This window comes from Lepisosteus platostomus, chromosome 4, assembly GCF_059453375.1.
Source record: "Lepisosteus platostomus isolate fLepPlt1 chromosome 4, fLepPlt1.hap1, whole genome shotgun sequence".
Classification (NCBI taxonomy): Eukaryota; Metazoa; Chordata; class Actinopteri; order Semionotiformes; family Lepisosteidae; genus Lepisosteus; species Lepisosteus platostomus.
Window position 1 is genome coordinate 5,106,636 of NC_142614.1, and position 25,853 is coordinate 5,132,488.

Here is a 25,853-nt window from a genome sequence, read left to right on the forward strand (position 1 = left end):
ATGATACTAGACATCCTTTTTCCTCCTGCTCTTTCTGGTGAGGACTGTGGCCCATAGCAGGCCCGTTTAACACTATAGCCTTATTATACTTGCAGACACGCTGAGGGTACATCCCTCTTGCTTGGAACACATGGTTGGCTCAGGGACAACACTTCTGGGCTAGTGAACTTCTCCACCTGATTCATTTCTTTGAAGACATCTTCATTCAACAAATCTTAAAGCAATTAACTTGCCAGGTCAACTCATGAAATCAGGAAAATCAAAAGGAGTCTGTTAAGAAAACAACCAGGTTCACAGACAACTCGACCTGCTTGCTCTGTTTGTGGAACAGAATCCAAGTCCTACTTCAACTTCAATGCTTTATTGCCATAAAAATGAGTTGCATGGAACTCCGTTGAGTCAGCTCATACAATTACACGCCATACAAATAAACTCCATAAAGCCAATTATAGACAGCATTCACCTGACACATGACACATACCCTTTCAGACACACACTGGTAATAAAATAACTAGCTGTGAGAGACAGAATAACAGTCCTCTGCAGTCAAAGGAAATCGAGCACCTAATGCAATTTGCGGAGTGGGTATCTGAGCTCAGCTTTAAAAACTAAGTGTTGGCAGAAAGAATACTTGCAGGCAGGTAAGTTTGATGCCATTGCAGTAACTCCCTCACACACAAGACCGAGATCTTGGGGGGTTAGCTATGGACTGAGGAGAGTGTGCTTCGTTGTTTTAGGAGACTCTGAGTGAGGTGCTGGAGGATTCACCAGCAGGGGTCCACCTGGCCTTCGTGGGCTACTCCTACACCGCCACCAAGTAAGGACAGAGGAATGTCGCAAACGTCTTCCACATCCATAGCCTTCCTGTCGATTCTCAGCCTGCTTTGCACATGGTTCCATACCTTCCTCTATTTTCCAAGTGTCCTCACTTGGCTGGGCTGTCTGTGTAAACCTGCAGCTCCCTGTATATGAGGGTCATTTTGCAGCAGTTCAATATGCTTTCAGGATGAAAGGGCACCAGTACAAAAAGATCTGATAGCAAATGGTCAATGCGAGACTCTCAAAAGCAGCTTCTTCTTTTTAATGGTTGCATGTCTTTCAAACATTATAAACTGTGTGGTTTGTTATACCTCCTTGAAAGTACTTTAACACACACTGTCTTTAAAATAGATTTTTCCATCATCCTTTAATATTTTAGTTTTAAATGCATGAACATTTTCATAGATAAGGATATTTTGCATGCTTTTATAATCTAGATTAGTGATGGCATCAGTCCACAAGCACTAGGGGTTCGACAGGTGATCTGAATTAAGAAGAGCAGTACTATTGTCGATGTAGTCACAATTCAGTACTACCACTTTAATTCCAGTTTACGTGTAAAACAATTTCACGGTCCAACACATGTAAACTAGTATAACTAAAAAAGACTTTTAAAGTTTAGTTACTGTTAGTAGCCTAGAAATAGTGCGAAAAGTAGTTCTGTGCCACCAGGCGTATTTATTCCAACGCAACCTCATCCCTCTGGTGGCGAAACTGTGCTATAACGCTGCAGAAACAAAATATCCATCGGCGACAAAAACTTTAACATATACCCTTACAACATGACTAAACGATTGCTCTTTCTGTTGAACTGGCGGACGAGAATAACTTTTATCACTTTTTTCCCTTTACGTGAGCATAACAGTACCTGTAGTTTCAAAGGCGAGTCGTTAAAATCTCGCAATTAACTACAACATAATTTCCTTATTTTTTAATTGATATATTTTACGAGTGACTGTTTAAAACGTTCGACAAATTAACGAACAATTATTTTACCTTAAATTCTGTGTGACTGCATGCGTCTTCCCTCGATGGTCGTTAATTTGTACTGTTTAAAGTATTGTTGGTTCCGCCCACTTATTTGTAAAAGTCAGGCCTGGTATCTCCTTTCTGCACTGACTGAAATCAGAAATCGCTTTCTTTTTCAGACGTTAATTCACCAAGAGAGAAATTAAATACAAGTAATTTTTATTCCCGGGCAACATTATCGCCGTATGTCCTCGCGAGCATTTTGGCGACATCTTTTTGCGTGTGTTTCTAGGGGGGGGGTTAACGCAATTCTTAGGTTTAAAAAGTAAAATACACAATTGTATCTGTTCTTAAAGGTGTAGGGGTTATATATAGTCATCAGAACATTTTAAAATCAGACTTCTTTAGGACCGTCTTCCCTGGAGTTAATTTTCGATACTGTATTTTGTTCCGTTATGAAACAGGTTCGGACTTTTTGTACATATGAAACTAGAATCACATTCATTATCTGTAGAAATGCGAATGTGGAGCTTATTAAAACTTCGAGTTTTTAACAAGCAAATAATAAAGAGTGGAAAATTGGGCCATTTATAATGATTCGGAACTTTCATATCTGTAACGGTCACTCTGGCTGTCGCACATGCGCAGCACTGAAAATGGTGCAGACGCGTGTTTACAAAAATTATTGCGTGATAAAATACAACCGAGTTACACACAAGACAGGCGACTAAATAGCTGAATACAGCTAAAAGCTGCAAGGTATACCGCTGGGAATCTGGTAAGTAGCAGAGGTTACTTGATCCAATTTTATCATTGCTTTAATCGATGGCTGGCAACAAGTGTTGGAAGAAGTGCTTGAAACCCACTCGATAGTACGTCTTAAAAATACCTATAAGTAGCCCATGTGTAATCTCCACCGTGGTCAAAAACGTTGTACAAAGAGCTTCATGCCCTGTATTAATAACAGCACTGTTTTTTTTATAACAGTAAAGTGTTGGCACTCCAAAATACAATAACTAAGAGGTTCAGAGCACTGTGCAACATCAGTTTGATTCCGTCCAGCGCACTTCCTGTAATTCAGTTTAGACGAGTCCTTAACTCAGTCGTACCGTGTAGCCCGTTTATTTTTTCTTAACAAAAATCTAAAATGGAACACCAACACAGAAACAATGCGAAACAGATATGCTAAGACTGTGGAAAGGAAACGGAGGGCCTGATTCTGTACTAAAGAGCAGCACCTGAACACTCTAATAGTGGGGGATCTGTGTCTTCCTGCAGAGAGACGGGGGCCCAGGACCGCAGTCAGGACATCATGATGGAGATCGACAGGCAGCAGCTGACTGAGGAGGAGAGCCTGCTATTCCAGGAGAGGCTGGTAGGGGGCGACATTCCTTGTATCTTTTTCACAGTATGTGTCCCCCCATCACCATACTGAGACACAGCTTAGTTTTAGCTTTCCCAGGAGGTCTCCCATCCAGGTACTGGCCAGGCTCACACCTGCTGAGCTCCAGTGGGCTGCAGGTTGTGAGTTGTAGGATGATATATTGTTTCGTTGTCGCTATTTGCGATATACAATCCGGTCTGGATGAGATTGTTATGAAACATCACAAATAACTGTAGTCCGTTTAGCCTCTTAGCTCATTTTTGGTGTCCTAGATAAACTTCTGCTGTGGCCTGCACACACCTGCATCAAACCTTCCTGCATTTCTCATGTGATTCGATTGGTACATTTGGTCTTCTTCGGTCACAAACAGCATTAGCCTCAGCTTTCCGAACCGCCATTGTAGCTGCGCTGCCTGGGATCTGCTCGGCAGGTGTCTCCTTGCTGTGTCCCGCTGCAGAGTCAGGTGTGGAGGCTGAGGGCAGTGCTTCCTGCTGAGGTGCCCGAGCTTCTGGAGCTCCCCCTAGCGCTGGGGCAGAGAGCCGCGGGGCCAGTTCGCTGCCAAGAAGAGATGGACGTGAGCACCAACCAAAACGTCGATCTGAAGAGGTAGGAAAGGGCTCCTCCCTCTGGAGCTTCCTGGTAGATCGCTGGGGTGGGAATAACAGCAGTCCTGATCGCAGCTGGTGTGTGGCAAAGTTTGAACATCACGTGTTGTTCCGGCTGCAGTCAGCGGTAGTAGAGGAAGTACACATACATTGGAATTCTCATTTGCACTGATCTCTCGGGACAGACACAGTACAACAGACAGCACCACACAATGTAGACAGTAAATTAGAACGTATTAAATAATATAACCAGAACAATAAATACTGACTAGTGAAAGGAAAAGAACAGGGTAATCCATACCAAAAGTGCATAATGCATTGAGTCTGAAGCATTGCAGTTAGCTGTTAAGGATGTGTACTGCAGTAGGGCAGAAGTTAAGGATGCGTACTGCAGCTGTGAGGTGTTGGCTTGTGTGTAATTTTCCTATGGCAGCTGTCCTCCTGTTTGCCTCAAGAATGCATCACTGACTGGGGGGTGTATCAATGGTTTATGGTACAGACCAGCCTCTATCAATGTCTCTAAGAACTTAAGAATAAAGAACAAATGAGAGGAGGCCGTTCAGCCTGCCTAACCTGTTTGGTAGTTAGTACCCTTTGTTGATCCAGGGATCTCAAAGCAGCACAAACAGGCATATTTGGGATTTGAACCCGGCACCTCCTGCACCCTAAGCAAGAATCATACTCCTAGACCTATAAAACAAGACCAAGGCTTTCATCTTGGTGACATGTGTTGCTGGCATTATAAGGGGTGGTATAAAGTTTTTACTTCTCGTATCTTGAAGGGATTATTTTGCATACCCTTATTAGCAGCAGTCTTGAACCTCCTTATCTAAATTAATACTGGGAATTCCAGGATTAGTGATAATTTTGGCATGTTAAACCACTGAGAAGTGTTTCTGTGGGTAAGTGACATCAAATTGGATTTGAGTTCAGACACATATCAAATTTAGTTTCCTTGTGTAACTTAGTTTCCCTTGGTATATAGACTAAAATAAAATAACGTTTTATTGTATGGTTGGTGGGTGTTCTGAGATGACCTAGACCGGAGCTCCTGGGAGGACTGGAATAGAAACTGGACACTGCTTTCTTCATGTCCTGTCTGTGTCTCTTTTTTGCTGAGACATGGGTGGGATCCTGACTTCACCTGCCTCAGATGTCTATAAGCTTATGGGTTTCCTCCTGTAGTACTAACAGGGCTCCCCTTGGCGTGGCTGTTTGATTTCTTCACAGTCGTCTAGAAGAAGCAGAGAAACGCAACTGGGAGTTGGAGGGGGAAATCGAGAGGCTGAGACTGGAGATTCAGGGTCTCCGATCTCCAGGGCACACAGGCAAGTCAGCAGGGCTGGGTGACGGAGTCACCTGGGAAATAGCCAACTTGATCTCTCATTGTACCACAGGTGGCGGGTGTGTTTGTAAGATTGAAGTAGCTGTACTCACTCTGGCATTGGCCATGTTAACAATTCTCAAGCATTTAAGCAGTACAGTTACTGCAGTTATGCATGTCATTCTACCAAGCTTGGTTATGCTTGAAACACCAAACTGCAGTTCTGCAGTTCTCAAAGCCAAAATGAAAAATGTTCACTACGTCTGCTTTAAAAAGATCAAGTATGGATAACTATGGACAGTAAAAGGTCCATGTAAAAAATCAAGGCATTTTGCCTTCATATACTCTCTGCACAGAATGGAATATACAGTACATACTGCAGATTCCAGGTTGGCCCCATGAAGATTCATGTAGAAACCACTAGAGGGCAGCAACACCGCACCAAGGAGTAGGATGCTCAGGCAGTGCTGTGGCCTTGCATGTGAGAATGACTTTAATTGAAGACTACTCATACAGAATTAGCCACAGGTGTGTATTGACTTGGAAGGTGTAAGTTCTCTGGGAACGAATAGGAGAGTCTTCTCCAAGCCTCATTCTGGGAAGGAGCTCAGAAGTGACTAGAGTAGAGGTGATAGCTGGGCCCTGGACCAACTGAAGGATGGTGTGGGAAGCAGGAGCAGTCAATCCCCGGACCTGCTGCTATGTGAAGGGAAAGGAGTGGCGTGGCCCTGATCCAGTATTGATGGAAGGGAGAGAATTCCCACATCAGCACCCTCAAGGAAATACGGCAGATGAGAGGAGGAAAGGAATTTGAGGAGCAAGTGGAGGGTTTTCCATTCCAAAGTCATTATTTTACTAATGGCACTCTGTCTACTGTTACATGCTACCAGACACTATAAAATCTATCCAACAATATAATTCTGTCTACAGTAGCTGTCTCCTTATGTAAAATAATGGTATTCCACTGATTTCTGTCTACAGTAACACAACAAGGCTATTGTAGACTGTACCAGAATTTGTTCCAGAGTATTACTTTCTTGTACTCTGTTACCACTGTTTACAGTTCTTTACAGTTATGGAATCTTATTTTATTTCATCCTTGATACCTGACCTTTAAGTTACTGAACCAATCTCATCACTAGCTTCATTGTAAAGAACAAATGCTACTGAGTCTTGGAGTAAATTTTGTCTTCTCTTTACCCATCACATGTAAATTTCTTGCTAGTTTGTCATCTTTAATTGCAGAACAATGAGAGAAAACACTTTTAGAACATGTCCTACAGCCCTGAACTTGTTTCTCATCCTCTTATGTTTCTTGCTTTGTGATACTGTTATTAACTTTCAAATCTTATTTACAGGTATGGAGGAGAACTAAGTCAGAGCCAGGCTGTAAAGCTCACTGGTGCCATGTCACTTGATTTCTCCTTGTTTAGAAAGCTTTTTATATATATATTTCTTGCTAGAATACATATTTTGTTCCTGACTGAAACGTTCAGTCATATAGCTTCCAGCATCACCGGCGATTAAAAAATGAAAGAAATGAAACTGCCATACAAGTGACAGATCTGTTCATTTCTTACAGTTTTCTTGAAAAGGGTAGTCTTCTGCTTTCCTATCCCCACTCCTACCTCCACCACCACCACCACTTTTCCTCCAGTCACAGCACTCCCTATAGCTGGCTTGTCCACTCCTCCAGGACACACCCACTCTGTCAAATCCCAAAAGCCAGGCACTCTGCAGCCTGTTTCCTCGTTCACCCAGCCACAGCATTGCCAAAACATGCTTTTCACGCCCGGCCCACTGCACACGCTCCTCCAGTTGCATGGCTCAGCGCACCTTCGCCCCACACACACCTCATATCACATGAGGCGACTTCCTGCTTGCTTGGATCACGCATACAGCTGCTCTAACCAGCTTCTCTCTTCCTCCAATCACAGAGCTGAGAATCTGCCAGTCTCACCACACTTTGCCTGCCTGGTGTCCGGATCTCATGTGGGATGTAAGGATCTTTTTGTGCTATACATAGCTAAATATGCTATACTGCTATACATAGCTTTTATTATGTTTCCTTTGTGCAGGAAGGAGACCGGTGTTTGAGATGCACTTTGTTTGGAAGAGCGCTTGTCAACTTGCTATATCAGATCTTACGTGTTTAGTTGGTAGTAGCTAATTGGTCCAAAGATCTTATCCAGCTGTTTATTGAAAGAAGTCAGGGTATTGGTCTGAACAATATGGCTGAGCAGCTTGTTCCTGTCTCCCACAATCCTTTGTTTGAAGAACTGCTTCCTGCCTAAGGGATGATGAAGACTAGGCCTTGCCCTTGCCTGTTTACCAGTGATAGCTTTTATTTCCAGAGTTCTGCGACGCCCTCTGTCTGCCAGTACCCTCTGGTCATCCCCATTCATCGCCACCTGCTGCTGTTCCACAGGGTGGGTGAACTCCTCACTTTCAGTCTTTTATCTTCACACTATTGAATCACACAAAACTATGGTGCAACAAACAGAAATGTATAATACCCTGCCGAGAATAAGTTCAATTAGTACTTAGTTCAATTCATTTCTGAAGTGGAAAATGGAATCCTCTGCTTGTAACTCAAGAGGATTTGGTTTCTGTTCCACCCCTTACCTTCAGAGAGCAAAGAACATTTTCTGTTGGGGAGTTGAGGGTGCTGTTAGAGCTTTAATCAGTATAAATAAATAAGCCTAACAACATACAGGCATGGCAGTTTATAGTACAGTGCAGGCTAATGTCACTGTCATTGCTAACTTTGGCTGACTGACCTCTATTCACATTAGTTTGCCTGTTACTATTACAAGCCTTGCACCACTGCCATAACATTGATTTGAGCAACAAAGAATAAAAGATTAGACTGACACACACTGAGAGATTAAAATTTAGAAGGGCACCACAATGGTTTTTGAGAAGCCAGTGGTGACTTTCAGGATCCACTGCAGATTCTTGTGTGATCTCTCTCTTCTTCCTCCTCTGCTCTCTTTTCCTTCCCTCCTTTCTCTCTCTGGGCTCTTGCAGGTCCGCTGGCCGCTAGTGAGGACTGAGGGGTACTTGCTCGTGTGTGCAGCTGGCAGTGACCTCCATGCCTGGTCACGACACTGTTGCACAGAGCTCAGCTGACAACCAGCCAGCAGAAGGACAGAGAATACGCTGGATCTCTGCCTTCAGGTCTTTTTTCCCCTCTGAGCGTTTCAAATCTGCCAGATTGCCCAGAAGAACGCACAGTATTTGGGAAAGTGATCAACATCTTACGCCCTCACCCTGAAAGCGAATGATCTCGATTCCCTGAAACCCCCACCAAGCAGTCCCCTTTGTGTTCGCACGGCAGGAAGTGCCGGTGTTGAATTCACGTTGAGCATCGTCCAAGCTGGGAGAGAAAAACGGACAGTACCTCTCTTTGCAGTGGAGCCGATTCCAAGCTTGCGAACTGAAGCTGCTCGTCAGAATTGGGCTTAGGCTCAATGCAGTTCCATGATGCTTGCCACAGACTAGCTGCCTGAATCCTCGATGTGCCCCACCTTTTATTTAATGTGCACCGAAAAATGTTCCCCTGCCTCTCTTGAGAGATCAGCAACACATAGAGCAGAAACGCATGCACTAAAACACACACACTTGCCAAACAGCAGACGGCTTGGACATTTTTGAACCACCTCTGGACTCCCTCGTCAGCGGTAATGCTGTTTTGTGGTCTTGGCTGGTGTTGAACCTTTCTGTAATGGTGATGACGATGTCTTGGTAGGGGTAAGTGGAGAGAGGCTGTCTAAATGTGTTGGCTTTCGTGGCCTCTTCTTGTACGTATTTTTGCTTTGGAGGTTTAAAGGGTCAAATGTGCATTTAACAGCTCCGGTGATGGTTGGCAGCTTGGCAAAAAAGGATGAAAAGCAAAAGAAATCCTTCAGTGGAAGCCGAGGGGAAACAGACCTGATTATTCAGCACTGAGTTGAGCTCCCGTGACAACAGTTGTCCTACACAGGGTGAGGGAAGGAGTAATGGGCTTACTTCTTTATGTCACAAACACTCAGACCTCTGGCACCCAATGAGGCCACGTAGGCAGATATCGCTGGGGTCATGCTTCCTCCTCCTTGGCTCAAGAGCTCATAGGGTTAAATTCAGTTTACAGCCCTTTCATTTTTGGTATTTTTATATCTGCCTGCCTTTAAAGCCGTAATACTCAGTCATTTAAATTCCACATAGAAGAACAGCAGGGTCTATTTAATAGCAAGAGAAACTGAAGCAATTTATTTTTGAACATAATGCAATAGAGTACTAGTAATAAAAAAAAATTTGAGGACAAAAATTAAAAGCATCACTTCAGTCAAATTGGGGAAACTGTTTAGAGGGTCCTGTTTAGAACTGTCAAAACACCCATGTGTCCTTTTTAGGAAAAATGCCCACTTCAGGCTACAGAGGGAACAGGGAACTCAAAACCGATTAACAGCACTCCCTGACGTTTCGATTGAGAAACCGCTTGAAATCTGTCGAGTTTAAAGGCAGGTAGGTGAAAACAAAAAGAAAGGACCCTGAGAAAAGCAGGCAGGGCTCCGAGCTGGGAAAGGGTCTAGGAGGATGTGCCTCATTCTTCACATTGATTTCCTTCACCCGGCAGAGAAATGGGACAGCAAAATGGGAGGGGTATATAGGCTTACGAATTGAGAATTTAAATGTGTTTAAAATAGTTTTAAATGAAAAATTTTCTGTTTATCAAGTGAATGATCTATTTATAATTATTATTTATACAGAAATGTGTGAATAATTAAAGTGAGATAAAGGTTGCTTCGAACAACACAAGCGGACCTCTTCCCTGAGTGAGAGGTGTCCCGAACTGCTGAGCATAAAAACGGTAGTAGCACACACTGTCCACGTCTGGCTGGAAGGCTTCTTTACATAATTCCTTGGCCAGCAAAAACACTTTCAGAAGCCAAACTGTGAACTTTGCACTACGCTAGTCGCCTGGGGTGTATAATCGCATCAGCTGTATTCTCCTTGAAAAGCCTGTTTATATGTATTTATGCACAAGCCCAGCTCACTGTTTGTGGAATATGGGAAACATGGGGGGGGGGGGGGAACCACAGATCGCTTTGCCCCAGGGCCTGGGCTCAGAGAGAGGAATATTTTTACCAAAGAACAAAAGAAGTTCTTCCGCCCACCTGTTCTGATTCAGTTTAATGTCAGTCTAATTTGATGTTACACAGGAGAGAAATAAAGCCCTAACAGGTAATTACAAGTGAAAAAAAGTAGCTCTTCACATTCATTTAGTACTTATTGCAAACCTCAATTATTGGCACAATTTGTTTCCAGGTGCAAATGGAAGTATTGCTGTGCTAAGACTTGAAAATCCAGATGTAGGGAAGTGTCTCCTGTATGTCACAAATCATGCTGCCTGCAAACCAAGTATGAAACACAAATTACACGATAAACAGGTTTATTTAAAACACAACGAACTGCCGAGATTCCTCTTAGTAAGCAGAAAGTCTGCATTACTGAAAAAGCAGCTTCTTTATGACATGGAATGTGAATGGTTATTTTTGCAGCTTCGTAAACCTTTAGAGCAGGAAAGATTACTCAACCTTACAATCTATTATAGTGCAGGTCTTTGATATAATCAGCTGCTCAATTAGTACTGCCGCCAAATCATAGATTTAACTAAACAAATATCTGGCTGTATGAAAATACTGTGGTGTAATTAATCTGAAGGTCTGGTATTGAACAACCTCCTGCTCTATGAAGTGCAGAAATAGACAAATCCTGTGTCTTAAATCAGTGTATCCAATACGTTCCCTTTGAAAATGCTGTGAAGACGCAACTGTCTATTCTGTATGTGGCAAGTCTAGCCTGTGTACAAATATAAATCTTGTGCAATATTAAGATAGACATGCATGACAAGGACACACTATTTTATGATAATACAAAAATAATATATTGTAACTTTTATTTTTTTGAATGGGGTTCTTTTATAAGGCCATTCGCATACTATAAAAATAAAAAAATAACTAGTTTCATGTATGTGATAACTGCACTGTTGGGGGCTGGGTGGTCTTGAGTTCATTATCTTTCTAGAGACTGGTTAATTCTGGGGACTTGTCAGGCACTTCTGAGCTGACATCACCCCTCCTAAGTCACTTATCCACTGTGGAACTTGAAGCATGAATAATGATGTATTTATGTTGCATGATCACTATCTCCTCTGTGCTGCTATAAGAGTCATATATAGCATGTACAGCTGTGCTAATTCTGAGCTGGTGATTCAAATAACGGGGTATATAAAAGGGCTTGTCAGCTGTTTAAATTCTCTAGCTCATAGTCTGCCAGCAAAGGAGAGGAATGGAGTATAAAACCATTTTGTGCTTTAGCCATGTAAACACAAGTTCTTCATAAGGATGCAAAATCTGTGCCCTTGCAGCTAATTTCCTAACTGAAAAGATGTCTATAGCAGGTTTGTCATAGTTTTTCAAAAGGGGTAACCCTCTCCGTTTAATCCGTTCTCTTTACCATAGTGGAAATCATTAAAGTTCTCGAGAAGACAGATTCATTCAAATAGCACATCAGATGTTAACCTAACGTATGTATGGTTTGTTAAAGAATAGCATTATAGCTTTGAAGAGCATATTGGTTTGGTGGGTATTTGTTTAAGAAACTGTAGGACAGGAGAGCTCTAGTCCAGTTAGTCATACAAGTCACTTTAAATCACCTGTTTTTGTACAGATGAAGAATACGTGTAAGCCATAGATCTACTAAGTAATTTTTTCATTTATTGGAACTCTGGACCTGAAACCTAAAAGTTCTTGGAGTTTTTATTCCAAATAATTTCTTAATAATTTAACCATTCACCTTTTTAATCGATCATGGTTAAATTGTTTCATGTCTGTAGGAACTGATGATTTCATGTTTATCTATAAAACCCTTTTGGAGCTGAAGTTCTTGTGGTAGGATCTCTATGCCAAGCTAAGCCTCTATGCTATTGAGGCGAAGAGGTTTGTGATTCTGTTTATGTACTTTAACCTAGTGGCTTTTCAAAAGCTTGTAGTATATTCTTTAAATATTTAAGGTTATTCAAACAAAAACTGGTCTGGGCTATAAAAATGTAAGCTCTATTAATGAGCTATTTTTTATTCCTTCACCGTCAGAATACCTGATTCCTGGTGGAAATCACAGCATCCTGGAGCCTGTCCAGGAAGCATAGGGCCCAGTGCCAGATTACACCCAGGACACTAATGCATTGCAGGGGACACATGCATATTTAGAGACTTCTGACAGAATGCCTATGAGAAATGGAAGGAAACTTGGAGAAAACCCACTTGTAGGTACTGACAACAGGTCAGTTTGCTGACCACAAGGTCACAGGACCAGTAAACCAACCACACTATGGAGCTGCCCAGTCATTCCCATTTTGTACCCGTTTAATATTTGATCCCAGGATCTTATCCAGCCATTTCTTGGCCTTTGTCCTTTACAGTGAGGCCCCCTGCCATTATCGTGTGCTAGAAGGCCATACTAAAAATCTTAATGTTAGTTCTCCGTTTTTTTACAATAAAATGTTAGCATTTTATTGTCAAAATTTTACAATACATTTTCAATGTTTCAATTTTCAATTACAAAATAATTTTCAATGTGAGATGCTTTTTCCTCAATGACATATTGGTAATTGGTATTGGAGAGTGAATCGAAGTTTGCTTTATTCTGCAAGAACTGCGCAACTAGCTTGTATCCCCACTAACAAAGCAAACAAAGTGAAAGGAATACCTTTTCCTTGAGATACCCATATGACTTAATGATTTGATCTTCTCCGAAATGTTGTAAACTGGAGGGCACTTTTAAATGATTTATAAATGCACACCTGACAATTCAGACAAGCTTCCTGAAAGCATCAAATCATATTTAAAAAGCTAACATCATAAGTCCTGTCAAATCATTTAGGGCTTCTAACAAGTGCGGTACGTCTGATTATACTGATGGATGTATAAGGACTTTTTCTTACAAAAACATCTAGTAAAAAATGGAGAATGTGGTACCCAGTATCTGGCAAGCAGCATCAATTTAAAAAATACTTTTTGCAAACTGGAGTGTGCCTTCTCTCACCACAGACATTTGTATTGTGCTTACCATTGGACACAGGATAAACAGCAAAGGATCTTAATGCTGAAAGGCTGTGGGTTAGCGTTATACTTACGGTTTTAGGGTATAGTGGTCGGGAATTCTTTAAGAAAGTCCACAGGACTTGTTTGATTGCAGATCTCCCACCTCAATGCTGTTGATCCTTGACCTACACACAGTACACATTAACACTGCAACGCCGGCTTTATCAAAACACAGTGGGGAAGATTTCCTGTGAGACAGGGAGGGGACATGATGACCGTGTCTCAAAATATTTTTCCCCAGAGTCAAGTCTCTTTCCCCCACCCTATCACTTCACAGGAACAAACACTATACAGTACAGTACATATATAAAGTATATTACCCCTTAACTCTCTTAAAATTAAAACTCCCATAAAATTGTACACTTTTCACAGCTAACAAAGAACTAAATGGCACCAGAAACCAGTTTAATCACTTTAGTTTATTGGAGAAATGCCCCTTAGCACTGTACAGCTTGAAACCTACATATATTTCCCACACCACATTATTGACACTGGGGTTTTGAATTTGCACAATCTGGGGGCGTTCAACGTAAAGGAAATGGGATTTCACTCTACACAGGGGGGGTTAAGGCTTGAAGCTGGTGTTCCTGTCTTTTGTGGTCTAAGGTTTCTTTGTCGCACGGCACGTCACAGCTTTGGCAGAAGTCTATGACGTTTAGCCGTCCAGCACGGAGAAAGAAGGGCCAAAATAAAGTTAGAAAAATTCCAAAACAGGGGGGTGGAGGTGAGATTGTGCACTGGAAAATGTTCCAACAGCTTAAAAAAACAAAACAAAAAGACATGCACACACGCAGCACACAAACCCAACTTGCACAGCTCCGCAAAGCGGCACGGAATCGTTTCTTTTCCGATTTCTTTTCAACAGCAAGCGTCCACACCGCAGCCCCCGTGTGTCTCTGTCCCCGGGTCGGGAGCGCGTTTCACCTCCCGTCCTCCCGCCTGGAGCGGGCGTGCACCAGCTCGCAGGGCTGCACCCAGTTGTTGTCGTGCAGCCCCACCCGGCAGCCCGGCGTGTCCTTGTCGGTGCGCCGGCAGCACATCCAGTACGAGCGTCCGTAAGGCAGGTCGTGGTGGTAAGGTTTGGGGTGCCAGCGGCAGAGCGAGACGTCCCCCCTCTCGTAGTGCCTCTTGCACTGCTTGCAGGGGTCGTCGCGGTACAGCGGGTCCTGGTTCCAGCGCGAGTCGGTGGCGTGGATGCCGTAGGTTTCGATCAGTGCCTTGAAGTCGTGGCAGGTGCACTTGAGGGCGGCCAGGGAGCGGGTGGGCAGGTAGCTGAAAATGTTGACCATGATGTGGTCGGGCAGGAGCAGCATGTACTGCCGGGGCTCCAGCAAGCGCTGGATCTTGAAGCGGATCTCCAGGAAGTCGTGGGAGACGTGGCGGTACAGGCGGCACAGGGAGGTGTCCGCGGAGTCCGGCTCGGACGCCGCCGTGGGGGAGTCTGGCCGGTCCAGGCTCCCAGCAGGGCCGTTGTTGTTGGCGCAGTCCAGGGAGCCATGGGCTACCCCTTCTTCCTCAGGCCTGGGGGGCTGCAGGAAGAAGAGCTGGCCGGGAGGAGGGTCTTCGCCAGGGTCTGGCGCCTGGGAACCGACTGTGAAGCAGACCGTCTCCTCCTGCACGTTTTCAGTGCTGTCCTTGCCGTAGAAGACGCACTGGTCTACCGCGCCCGTCACCACCACCTCCACGTGGAACCCCGTCACGCACTCCCGCGCCTTCTTGTCCGCGTTCCCGCCGTCCGGGGCCAAGTCCGAGCCGGAGGGCGGGATGGGGCGCTCCGCTTGGCCTTCCCCCCGGGAGTCCGCCTTGGGGGAGGCGGCCAGGAGAAGCCCCATGTTGCTCGTGGGCAGGGGGTCGCGGGACGAGGGGCTGACCAGCTGGTAGAGGTCACAGGTGATCTTCTCCTTGGCGCGCGCCCCCGCCGGGCTGCCGCTACCCCCCCCACCCCCGCAGCTCAGGAACATGCAGTTTGGCCGGCCAGCCGGTTCGGACTGGGAACGCGGGTCCATGCTGGAGACCCGGAAGGCAATTCTCACCTCCCCTCCTCCTCCTCCTCCTCTGCCCCTGTTCCCGCTGCTCCCCCCGGCCTCTCCCTGCTGCTCCTCCTCCCCGCTCTCCCGCTCTGCCCCAGCACGCCTCAGGAGGGCGCTCTCCAGCTGCTGCTGCTGCGACTCGAAGTGGGCGATGGCCCGGGCCACCCGCCGCGAGTCTGGGGTGGGCTGCTGCTTCTCGGGGGCAGGGGAGCCGGAGGTCGAGGATGGGGGGCGGGCCTCGGGGGATTCGGACAGGAACACGACGGAGCCGGAGCTCGAGGGGGAGCCCCTCATGGGGCTCGGGGAGGTGGGCATGGGATGGGACTGGAGAGGTCCTTGCGTCACCATGCCCTGCAGAGCCATAGCTGTCCTCTGCTCTACCAGAGCCACCATCTCCGCCACAGACAGGAGATCCATCTCGTTCAGCTCGGGGGCCTCCTGCTCCGACGAGGGCTCCTTCGCCGTCAGCTCCGAGGACCCGCCCCTCACTTTGCCCGGGGGGTCGTAGGAGGAGCAGCGCCGCCGCCTCTTGGCCTTGGAGCAGTCTGTGCCCCAGTTCCCTTTCACCTTCATGGCACTGGGCCGCGCCAGGCCCACGCCGCTGCACTGGTGGGCGACGAAGAAGGCGATCTTCTCCTTGGTGTTCCCCGGCTTGATGACATACCAGGTGTCCAGCAGCACCCGGCCCTCCTCCACCTGGGCCCCGCTGGGGGGCGGCGGGGGAGGGGCCTTGGGGGCCGGGGGCGGCGGGGGGGTGTTCTCGGAAGCCGACTCCCCCTCATCGACCTCCGTCGGTGTCCGGCCGACCAGCTCTCCGGCCGCCTTCCGCAGGGCCCCCCCGCCGGCGCCCCCTCCCCCCGCCCCGCCGCATGGCTTGTTCTGGGAGTAGGTGCCGAACGGTCGGGGGCACCAGAGGCGGATGTGGGAGAAGGTATCGGGGTCCATCATGGGCTACTGGGGAGCATGTCGTCATGCAGCTGCTCAGGGAGCCTCCCTCCTTCAAGCCACGGAGCTGCCATGCCGATCCTCGGAGCTCATCGTCGCTGCAGCCTGGGCTAGGGGGTCGGAGATCGATCCCGGCGGAGCTGACATTCAGTGCGACCTACGGAGACAGCAAAGCCACAGGATTAGACAAACACGGCAGTCCCCCTGTGGCAAGGCCCCGATGTCTTCCATAGCCATTACTGCTACATCAAGGAAACTAAAGCATGAAAAGCATTAGTCACAGATCTGTGAAAGAACAAGGGACTCCTTTCATAATCCCCATAACTCTGAAAGACCTAACTACATGGCAGCATTCTTTCGTTTGTCTGTGTTACAGGAAAACTGAAGTCAAGAAGCCAGTGGCATCCACAGATTTAAGTAACTGGATCGACATGCTTTCAGGTGGTACGGGTTGGTATCATGGTGATACATTATCTATATTTCTTTGGGATGTTTGGAAAAACCAGCCTGATGAGGACCTAGGCTAAGTGTGTGACTGAAAACCATAAAAACAAGAACAAGGTTACAAACAACGGGAAGTCAACTGATTCATCTACCTCATTTGGGTGCTACAAAACAACGCCGACTTAAGTTACATAGTGCTAAGAATCCGCAGCTGGTATTGCTACTGTGATTTTTGATCTGCACTCGGTGAGGACCACTTGAAGACTAAGGCCCTGGAATGTTACAGCTTTAGCACAGTTCTAGTTGTGTACACATATTGCTTTATACGAAACATGTTCTTTTTTTCCAGTCTGTGAAAATTACGACCACCCTCTTTAATCATTTAGCAAAGGAACAAAAGGGTTTTGAATGAATCCTGGACCAAAATTTTTATTTATTTTGTTGTCTTTTGTTTTATAACTATTCTGATGTCTGTTTTTGCTTGTCTTGGGCTGGACTGCTGTAACACATCAATTTCCCTACGGGATTAATAAATCATTATCTATCTATTTTATCACCTCTTTGTACATGAAACAGGTTTTGATTCTTTCTGTAAAGGTCTGTACTTGAGAACGGTGTATTAAGTGATCTATGGGTTCTATTTTTGATGACAAAACATTCATTAATAGCTTCGAGGCAATGAGACTGAGTGCACGGGCAGGTTTCTGTCCAGTTTACAACTGTTGAATACTCGAGTCAAAAGAAAGTGTCATCTACTTCCTTTTGATATTCCCAAAACAAAAACAACCCACCGAAAGAAAATCTGAAACCTCTCTGTACACCCCCATGGTAATTTACAACCAAACTGCTAAAGCAGGAGAAAGACAGTGCTCTGTGGAGGGTTGTGGAACCTTATCAAGATAATGAGAAAATCACTTCTCACTGAAATAAAAGCAAACCGATATAAAAAGCACTCCTGAAACATTAAGCACCAAGAATTTTACATTCTCGGCTCGCCTCCGTTATGCCTAGTGTTCCACCAATTCATGCCCCTATCTTTAATGGCGCCTAAATTAGTCTGATAATTACAAATATCTGTGAGCTATTTTAATAGCTGTTTTCATCTACAGTAAGCGCTGAAATTTTGCATTAGCATACATTACTGAAGGGGCATTGTAGACAGAAAGCACTTCATCATTAAGGACGATGGGGAAGCAGAGAACTCAAATATCCCAATTCCGTGCAGGGAAAAAAAAAGATCAGAAGCACGCTGTATACGCTGTGGAGAACTTGACAGGAAATCTTAGAAATGAGGATGTCAAATCCTCGGACAGATTTGGGGAATACACACATCTGGGAAATGTTTAACTGAACAGATCCATTGTGTTTATTTGTCTTTCTCTCTTATGAGATCTGCAGCCTCCAGGAAGCTGCATGTTTCAATCAGATGTAGTCATTCATGGTAAGAGCAACTTAAAATATACAGGTGACTCAGAGAGCCCCACGCCCACCGATCCCTTCTTGTTTAATAATGCATGGCAAGAAACAAGAATTAAAAAAGCACCACACGGCAGGAATCCCTCAGATCTACACAGATGGTAGAGATACAAATAACTATGTAGTGTCAATAAAAAAACGAACTCTGAGAGGCTAGGGGCTAGGCGTTATTCCTGACCACTCAGTAAATCTGGGCGATGAGGCGGTTTTTGTGTTTGAAAGCATTCCTGCAGATTCAGGCCAGCACTAAGCTTTTTGCAATATCCTGTAAATCCAGCTCCAGCGCATTCGGTAAGGAGAGACGAAACACAGCCTTCTCTTCCTCAGGATTACACCACAGCCACGTTCTTATTCAATTCATGATCATTAACAGTAATTGCTTGCTGCCGTTTCCTGCATCAGAATGTTTAATAATGTCCCGAAAGGGAGAGAATTAGACTCATTTATTCATCGATGTCCCTAAATCCATTTCACTGTCACATCAGAACACAGGTCTTCGCCCACGGCATGCCTGTCGCTCCTTAAAACTCATCTACAGGTGGCGCAAACTCCAGTCTTGGGTGTTCATTCCTTATTTACTCTTAATCACCTTAAAGATCACCTTAAAGATCACCTTAAAGATCACCTTAAAGAGCTGATCGTTAAATTAACAGGACCGATTTAACACAGATTAACTACACTTCCAACTGCTGCTGCTGCTGATGATTCAATGCAATGCGATCTAGAAAACCTGCTGAATTCTGACCTTCAGAGACTGGAGGTTTGTGCTTATAGTGCCTTGCACTAGTACTCAGGCCCTTGCACAATTCTCACATTTTGCTGCTTTATAGTAGCCAGCCATGACACTGTGAAGTAGCAATTAATATCTGTTACGTACACAGCCTACTGCACACATTCAAAGCAAAAAGCAAAAAAGTAAATACATAATTTAAAGGGCGGAGTGATGGCACTGTGGCTCAGGATCTGCACCTGTGGCTGGAAGGTTGCCGGTTCAAACCTGCAGCCAGCAGAGGAATCCTACTCCACTGGGCCCCTGAGCGAGGCCCTTAACCCCAGCTGCTCCAGGGGCGCTGTACAATGGCAGACACTGTGCTCTGACCCCAAGCTTCTCTCTCCCTGTCTGTGTGTCTCATGGAGAGTAAGCTGGGGTCTGTGAAAAGACAAATTCCTAATGCAAGAAATTGTATACAGCCAATAAAGTGATCTGATCTTATCTTATAATATTAAAGACAAACATAAAAAAGTCATAAATATTCAGACCTTTTGCTGTAGCAAACCTTACTTAATGTAGACACAAAACTGCCTTAACAAGCCACACAATTGGTGAAGTGGCCTCTTATCGGTGTGCAATAGCAGTGGTTCACATGAATGCTGAGTACCTGGATACCAGCTCACAAACTCAATTACATTTTGTTAAAAAAATCAATAATGGTCTCTTACCTAAGAGAATGCTTACTAATGAGGTTTTCTGCACCATAAAGTTATCCAGACAGAGAGATGCTTCAGCCTGAAGCTAGAGTATTCCCAGTCCAGGGAATCACGGTATTTGCCGAGATTTGTTCTAGCCGAGCTCGATCACTAAAATGGACCGCATATTTTAACTAAGATTTTTTAAACCCCCTTGACTCTATATTTTCAGTTTTGAAGCTGAAATTGAAGCTGAAAATGCAAGATTTTCAGGAGCACTGAATTGTTTTTTACAGAAAATGTCTCCCCAATCAGATATTTATAAACCTTTATTTCACCTGGTAAGTCCAATTCTTATGTAATAATGACACCCTGGAGAATACCCCTTTCTTCACTGGAGTGGCCTGAGAGATGTACCTTGCTCAATGGTACAACAGCAGTGCCTCACTTGAGATTTGAACCCATGACCTTCCTCTGGGAGGCCAGAGCTCTAGGCACTACTCCAAAGTACAATTTAATTCAATTTAGGGACCAGGACTACGGATGGGAAGCCCCAGAGTTCGAGATCACGCACCAGTGCAAGAGCAGCATGCCTTTAAGAAACAGCACATACGTCACGAGGGCTACTCATGACAATGGCCTCCTCATTCATCACACAGCTCTTTCAGGAACAAGCACCTGAATAATTTACTCCACAACAGAACAGTCAATTAAAGAATTAAGATGTTCCAGCCTTGTAACGGAGGACTGCATAGACTTCGTCCCAGCCCTCAGAAAACCTGGGCCGCCCAAAGAGATCCGAGCACGATAAGGCACCAGACAGAAGTGGTATTTCCCTGACTCTCAGTCCCAAACCGACTCTCACTACCTGTTCCTGTTAGTCAAATGCTACAGCCAAAACAATTCCAAAATTGAAAAGGCCATTTTTATAACTCTACCATGCTTTACAGCTAAATATACAGTATCTGGAAAGTCTGAGCTGCACACCACAAGACTAGAGTTCCCCAAAGAGACACCAGTGATGGGAAAGCTCACGATTCTAGACCTTCCCTATTCCAGTTCTTCCAGCTTTAGCTTTTTATGTTCAACCTCCTCCTAACTGGCATTAGAAAGACAAGACTAATTTCAGGAGATAAGGATTTTCACTGATGGAGAAGGCTTACAATTGAGCAGCTTCAGTAATTCTGAAGGAACAGGAAAAGGTTTATTCCATGCTGACAAGAAAAGAGACAGTGTAGTGTAAAAGTGAGCACGTTTAGAGGAACGCCATAGCTTACATGCTTTCACTTTTTTGCGAACGTGAAATGAAACCACTCCGCCCACATCGTGCCCAATTCCCACACGCAGATTCATTTTATGAATGTGTTCGACAGGTCAATGCAAGGAGGCAAAGCACAAGAGGCATGCAGATCCAGTCCTGCAGGGCCACAGTGTCTGTGGGTTTTTGTTCCACCTCAGACTGAAGATTTCAAACACCTTCAAGTGCCGACTTAGAGACGCAGAAGAAAGGACAATTCTGACAGGCAAGGACAGGACCTCTGCACCTACGGTCTCATGTTTAATGGAGTGCTTACTCTTCAGCTATTCTTTACTACTAATTAAAGACTCCCACACCCTCCGAATTTCATACAGGAAGGAATATATACAGGCTGACTTCATCAGCACAGCTGATGTCATTCTGCAATTCCTGCTTAGTAATACTATCAAAGTGCAGGCTCTCCTGTGTAATCTCTCTGCCAAATGGTGGAGTGTCGCAAGACATCTGTGTACTGTAGTGTTCTATATGCAGCACTGCCTGGCTTTTTCGAGAGCTGGTGTGTTGGAATTGACATGCAAAAGTAACACAACCTATCCTAAGTTTATAAATCATGCCATCATTCACAATATTACTGTAGAAGGACATAACCCAAAGTAATGTGTTGCAAATCTTCTCAAAATTAACGCTTTAGATTTCAAGCTGACAGATGGTATACAGGGAGTGATTTATTCTGAAGCAGACGGTGTGAGGAAACTCCACAGTTCAGGTGGTGGGAAACCAATGTACAGAAGGAAGTAATAAAACAACTGCATTGCATCCATGCGGCACATCCATTGCAATAACTATGATTATCCCAATAGAACTATCAAGCGGTAATTGCATCAGAAATTCAAAATGTTGTGTCTCTTTTCTTATCAGCATGGAATAAACCTTTTCCTGTTCCTTCAGAATTACTGAAGCTGCTCAGTTGTAAGCCTTCTCCATCAGTGAAAATCCTTATCTCCTGAAATTAAAAAAAAAATGCAAATTCCCAATTGAAAACAACCATTTCACTGGAAACAGGTGAGTCAAGGAATGTATAGATCATCCATTCTTTATTTGAAACCAGTTATTCTGACAGCCCAGTCCTAGCCAGAAAGCCCAGGGCACAAGACAGGATGCCAGTCCCTGGGAGGGCACACACACACACAATTTTGAGAAACCAATTAACCTCATCAACTGGGGCTCTCGAGGACTGGAGACCCCTAACGTCAAACTACCCCCCCAGCAGTTCCACCCCCGCCTTCTTTTTTTTTTACCTTGTAGCCTACAATTCATAACAAGGGGGAGTGAGAACTACACCAAAATGTTTTACAAATCTGATCATAGACCTTGGTCAAACTGAGACAATACGCTCTGCACAAGACCCTGAGTAATTCTCCCTCTCGTACAGAGCTGAGAGCCGTCAGGCTGGACCTGGGATCAGTTCCACTTTTCAGGTATTCTGGCAGCACTGACCACAGCCCGCCAGCTTTTCACTTTTTACCCACGGCCCTCTGTGCTTAGATAAGGGCAGTGGTCCTGGAGGGCCTAACCCCTGCGGGTTTTTGTTCCAGCCCGAGTTGTCAAATCCAAACATTTTCTAAGCACTTCATCCACTTCAGTGTTGCGGGGAAGCTGGATTCTATCCCCAAAACCTTCGGATGCGAGGCAGGATACACCTCAGATGGGACGCCAGTCCATCACAGGGCAGACAGACACAAACACAAACACACACACACTCATACCAAGCCCGGTTTTCCCAGTAGCCAATTAGCCCAGCAGCACTGTACAGTATGTCTTTGGGCTCTGGGAGGAAACCAGAGCACCCAGCGGGAAACCCAAGCAAACATAGGGAGAACCTACAGACTCCACACGGATAACATCCCAGGTACAGAATTAAACCCAGGGCCCCAGCGCTGTGAGGCAGAAATGCTAACCCCTGCGCCACCATGCCGCTGAGTCATCAAATAATGAACCTAATTATTTTCATTAAATACTGCGTGACAAAAGAAATGTATCACTTTAAACTAACAAAATTCACAAAGTTACCAAGAAAATGAAGCCTCTTTTAGTAACGGGTGCACTGACATTTTGTGGAACAGATAAGACATTGGTAAAGTCACGATGCTGATTATTAGTTATTAAGAGAATGCCAAGTGTCTACAGCAAAAGTCTCAGACTACTAGTAAAGTATGTGGCAACCTTGGAAAACAATACAAGCTTCCCAGCTATGAGAAACTTTACACCAGGGTACAGATGCACCCTAGGGGTCATTTTGTCAATTTTCTCTAGTAGAGCCTGGACAAGCATGTGCTAATTCACTGCTTCTGCCATAAAATGTTATACATCATCCCACTGCGACCCCCAAGACTTAAAAGGGCACCAGGCTTGAAATTCAACAGGTCAAATCTGGTCATCGCCTGTAACCAATGCTCTCTCTACTGCGGTTTAGTGCTTACACGGCAGTCAAAATCCCTCATGTAGATCACAGTCGGTCGGGAATGGTCAATTAAACGAAATACTGCCAAAAAACATTTCATATCCAAAATCTGTACAACTTTCCTACAGAAACACAGAGTAACAGGTTTCTTTTCATGCTCAGTATACAAGGAGGAATTTACTTAAGGTCTTTTACAGTGGATTGCTCCAAATATTCTGGATATTAAAGGAACTGTGCAGTGACCTGTACACCTCCTCAGTGCCTCGTCAGAGGTATGACAATCATGAGAAATGATTAGATCAACAATGCAACAGAGCTCAGGTGAGCCCAGAGGCCCTTCAGACACAAAGTCCCCCAGGAAGAGAGTTTGAGACCTCTGGATTAGGCCTCTTTGATTCTGACTCTACTAAAGCTACTGTGTAAAACCCTTCTTCTCATTCCTAACAAGCTCAGTGCTACTTCAGTGAACCAATTACTGATTATTAACCTAGACAAGACAACCATGATCTCTATTCCCTGATTGAAACCCCAGGACAAACTCAATTGCTAGGTGCTCACTAGGACTTCAGTGGGAATCACCTTGTCCCAAGTCATCGAACAGACCTCTGAGCAAAGAAGTAACCGAGTTTGGAAAGTATGCATTATCAGAACTTCTCATTTAAAATGTCTCTGAGCAGCATTTCAGTCTCCAGCGCCGGAGTTAAGTCACAACATGTTAACAGAAACTTATGTCTCTTATAACTTGGCCAAAGTCCATGCTGTACACCGCCGACAACAATATGGGCCACAAATAACACTGTTGCCAATACAAGCCCAAACGAGTACAGCACTGAGACCGACAAACACCCTGCTTCAGCGTGGTCACCAAATAGTAGTATTTTTCTAAAGGTACAGAGTCATCAACACTTCATCTGAAGTTATGGCTAAAAAAGAATATTCATTTTCAGGCCAGAGTTTCCTTCCACAAGAGAATCAGATGCGTGTGTAACCGAAGTTAAACAGAAACCCCACACACATGCAGCTCACATCATTTTGGGGAACAAGGACAAACGACACTGTTGGGAGCACTTCCTCAAACCTGAGCCACCAACTTCTCCGAAAAGGGGAAGAGCCTTGCAGTAAACAAAATATAGTTTACCATGTATAACGCTGCTAGGATTCCGCAAAGGCATGTATTTAATCTTAAATCACCGATAATCAGCACACAAGAGGGTCTCAATACTCTCATTGTGGGTACAGTCAGATACAGAGTGCCTTGTTGTATCAGTCGTTCACTACGGGACTCCAAAACTCGACTAAAATACCTTTCCCTTAGATACAAGTCCCCATCTGACGATATCGATCCGTGACACATACATTGATTTAATGACAGGACATTCTCGCTGTCAGCTAATGTATTTTTAACTCTCAGAAAACGTCAAAATGCCTTCCGTTTTCCTTCCTGTTATGATCCATTTCTATCGATCTCATGACGGCTGTGTGGATACAGTACTTTCGATTTTGCAAAAGGTATCGGATATTTTTGTTAAGTTTTTCACCATATTGTATCAACTCGTCACACAGCAACCCGGAACATGACAAGCAATATCGGCCATAGCAATTTCACCTAAGGGCTATAATATATTTAAAAAGCTGTGTATTCAACTGTTGTTTTATTCGATTAAAAAAAGACACAAGTAACGCTCGAGCGGGGCTTATTTTTAAAAGAGAGCTAACAAATTTGAGAACAGATCATCCGTTGCTACACCAATGAATCTAACTGTTTCAAAATACGAAAAAACACAAATGATCGCCTTAAAAAAAAAAATTCTCTCCCCAGTCTTACCTCGGCAATATGTATTCCCGGATTAGCCCGCTGCCCGGGCAGATCTTCCAACCGCGACGGAGAGTCTTTCTCCCGGTGAAGCGATAAATCCAACCCCCTGCTTCGGCCTGCTCTCTCTCACCACAACAAACTGCAAAGCAAATAAGATCGAGGTGAGGTAGGTCTGTGTGCGTGTGTGTTGGAACGGGGGGGGGGGGGTCCTTCACAAGGCAGAAGTAAGATGTGTAAATATGGACTTATTTGATGTCCCCCCCCCACTTGTATCTTCGTTAATTCAATTCAAAGGAGCCCGCTGCCATCCCCGGTACCGTAGGTCTTCGTCCGCGTTTTTGGAACCGCACGTATGGAACGGCAGCAGGACCGTTCCCCTAGTCTTGTACAGTAACGTACAGGGCCGCTACTATGGAGGGTTGCGATAATCAAAATAATCGAGCAGCCACAGCGTAGAGGAAGGCCATGTTGTTGACAGGCAGCGCCACAGGGCCAGCAGCCAATAGCAGAGCAGAGTCGACGGCGTGCCCATATATGGCAGCAGCCGAGACCCCCCCCCCTCCCCTCCCCTCCCCCGTGCAACCTAGGGTGTCTTGCAGACGGTCAGCTGAACGTGCTGTTGTGCAAATCGTTCCAAAAATATATGCACTAGCATAACCTTTAAACATTTCTAATAACTGAAAGGCGCACCCCACACCACATTAAGTGGTGCACAGCAGCTCACTGGCGGTGCCGCACAACGACCCACCGTTACCGACACGGAAGAAA

At 44.9% G+C, this 25,853-nt stretch overlaps 2 protein-coding genes and 1 long non-coding RNA gene across 9 annotated transcripts in view; 1 reads left to right on the forward strand and 2 right to left on the reverse strand.

The window, feature by feature from the left end:
- The window catches only part of dmpk (DM1 protein kinase), a 27,417-nt gene extending 16,305 nt beyond the window's left edge, over positions 1 to 11,112 (forward strand). Inside the window, exons 9-15 of one of the 6 annotated variants that reach the window (XM_088627700.1) lie at positions 738 to 817; positions 3,043 to 3,163; positions 3,603 to 3,778; positions 5,008 to 5,105; positions 7,039 to 7,100; positions 7,456 to 7,530; positions 8,132 to 11,112. In XM_088627700.1, the coding sequence (XP_088483826.1) occupies positions 738 to 817; positions 3,043 to 3,163; positions 3,603 to 3,778; positions 5,008 to 5,105; positions 7,039 to 7,100; positions 7,456 to 7,530; positions 8,132 to 8,233 (714 nt within the window). In that variant the 3' untranslated portion in view covers positions 8,234 to 11,112. The other 5 variants (XM_088627702.1, XM_088627701.1, XM_088627703.1 and 2 more) reach the window with 5 other exon arrangements.
- Positions 10,262 to 12,624, reverse strand: LOC148672200 (uncharacterized). Its single transcript, XR_015935700.1, has 2 exons — positions 12,243 to 12,624; positions 10,262 to 10,493 (listed from the first exon to the last, which is right to left on the reverse strand). It is a non-coding gene; the product is annotated as an uncharacterized LOC148672200 (long non-coding RNA).
- Positions 12,625 to 13,648: 1,024 nt separating this feature from the next.
- fbxo46 (F-box protein 46) lies at positions 13,649 to 25,573 on the reverse strand. Of its 2 annotated transcripts, XM_088627697.1 has the most exons (3): positions 25,403 to 25,573; positions 25,095 to 25,224; positions 13,649 to 16,380 (listed from the first exon to the last, which is right to left on the reverse strand). In XM_088627697.1, exon 3 carries the CDS (start codon positions 16,224 to 16,226, stop codon positions 14,169 to 14,171), a length of 2,058 nt encoding a protein of 685 aa, XP_088483823.1. In that variant the 5' UTR covers positions 16,227 to 16,380; positions 25,095 to 25,224; positions 25,403 to 25,573; the 3' UTR covers positions 13,649 to 14,168. The 2 variants fall into 2 exon arrangements, with proteins under 2 accessions (XP_088483823.1, XP_088483822.1); XM_088627696.1 differs by having other exon boundaries at positions 25,095 to 25,573.
- Between the last annotated feature and the right edge of the window lie 280 nt (positions 25,574 to 25,853).

Excerpts from the sequence above, each read along its gene's own strand:
- fbxo46 (XM_088627697.1), bottom strand. The coding sequence starts at position 16,226 with ATGATGGACCCCGATACCTTCTCCCACATCCGCCTCTGGTGCCCCCGA.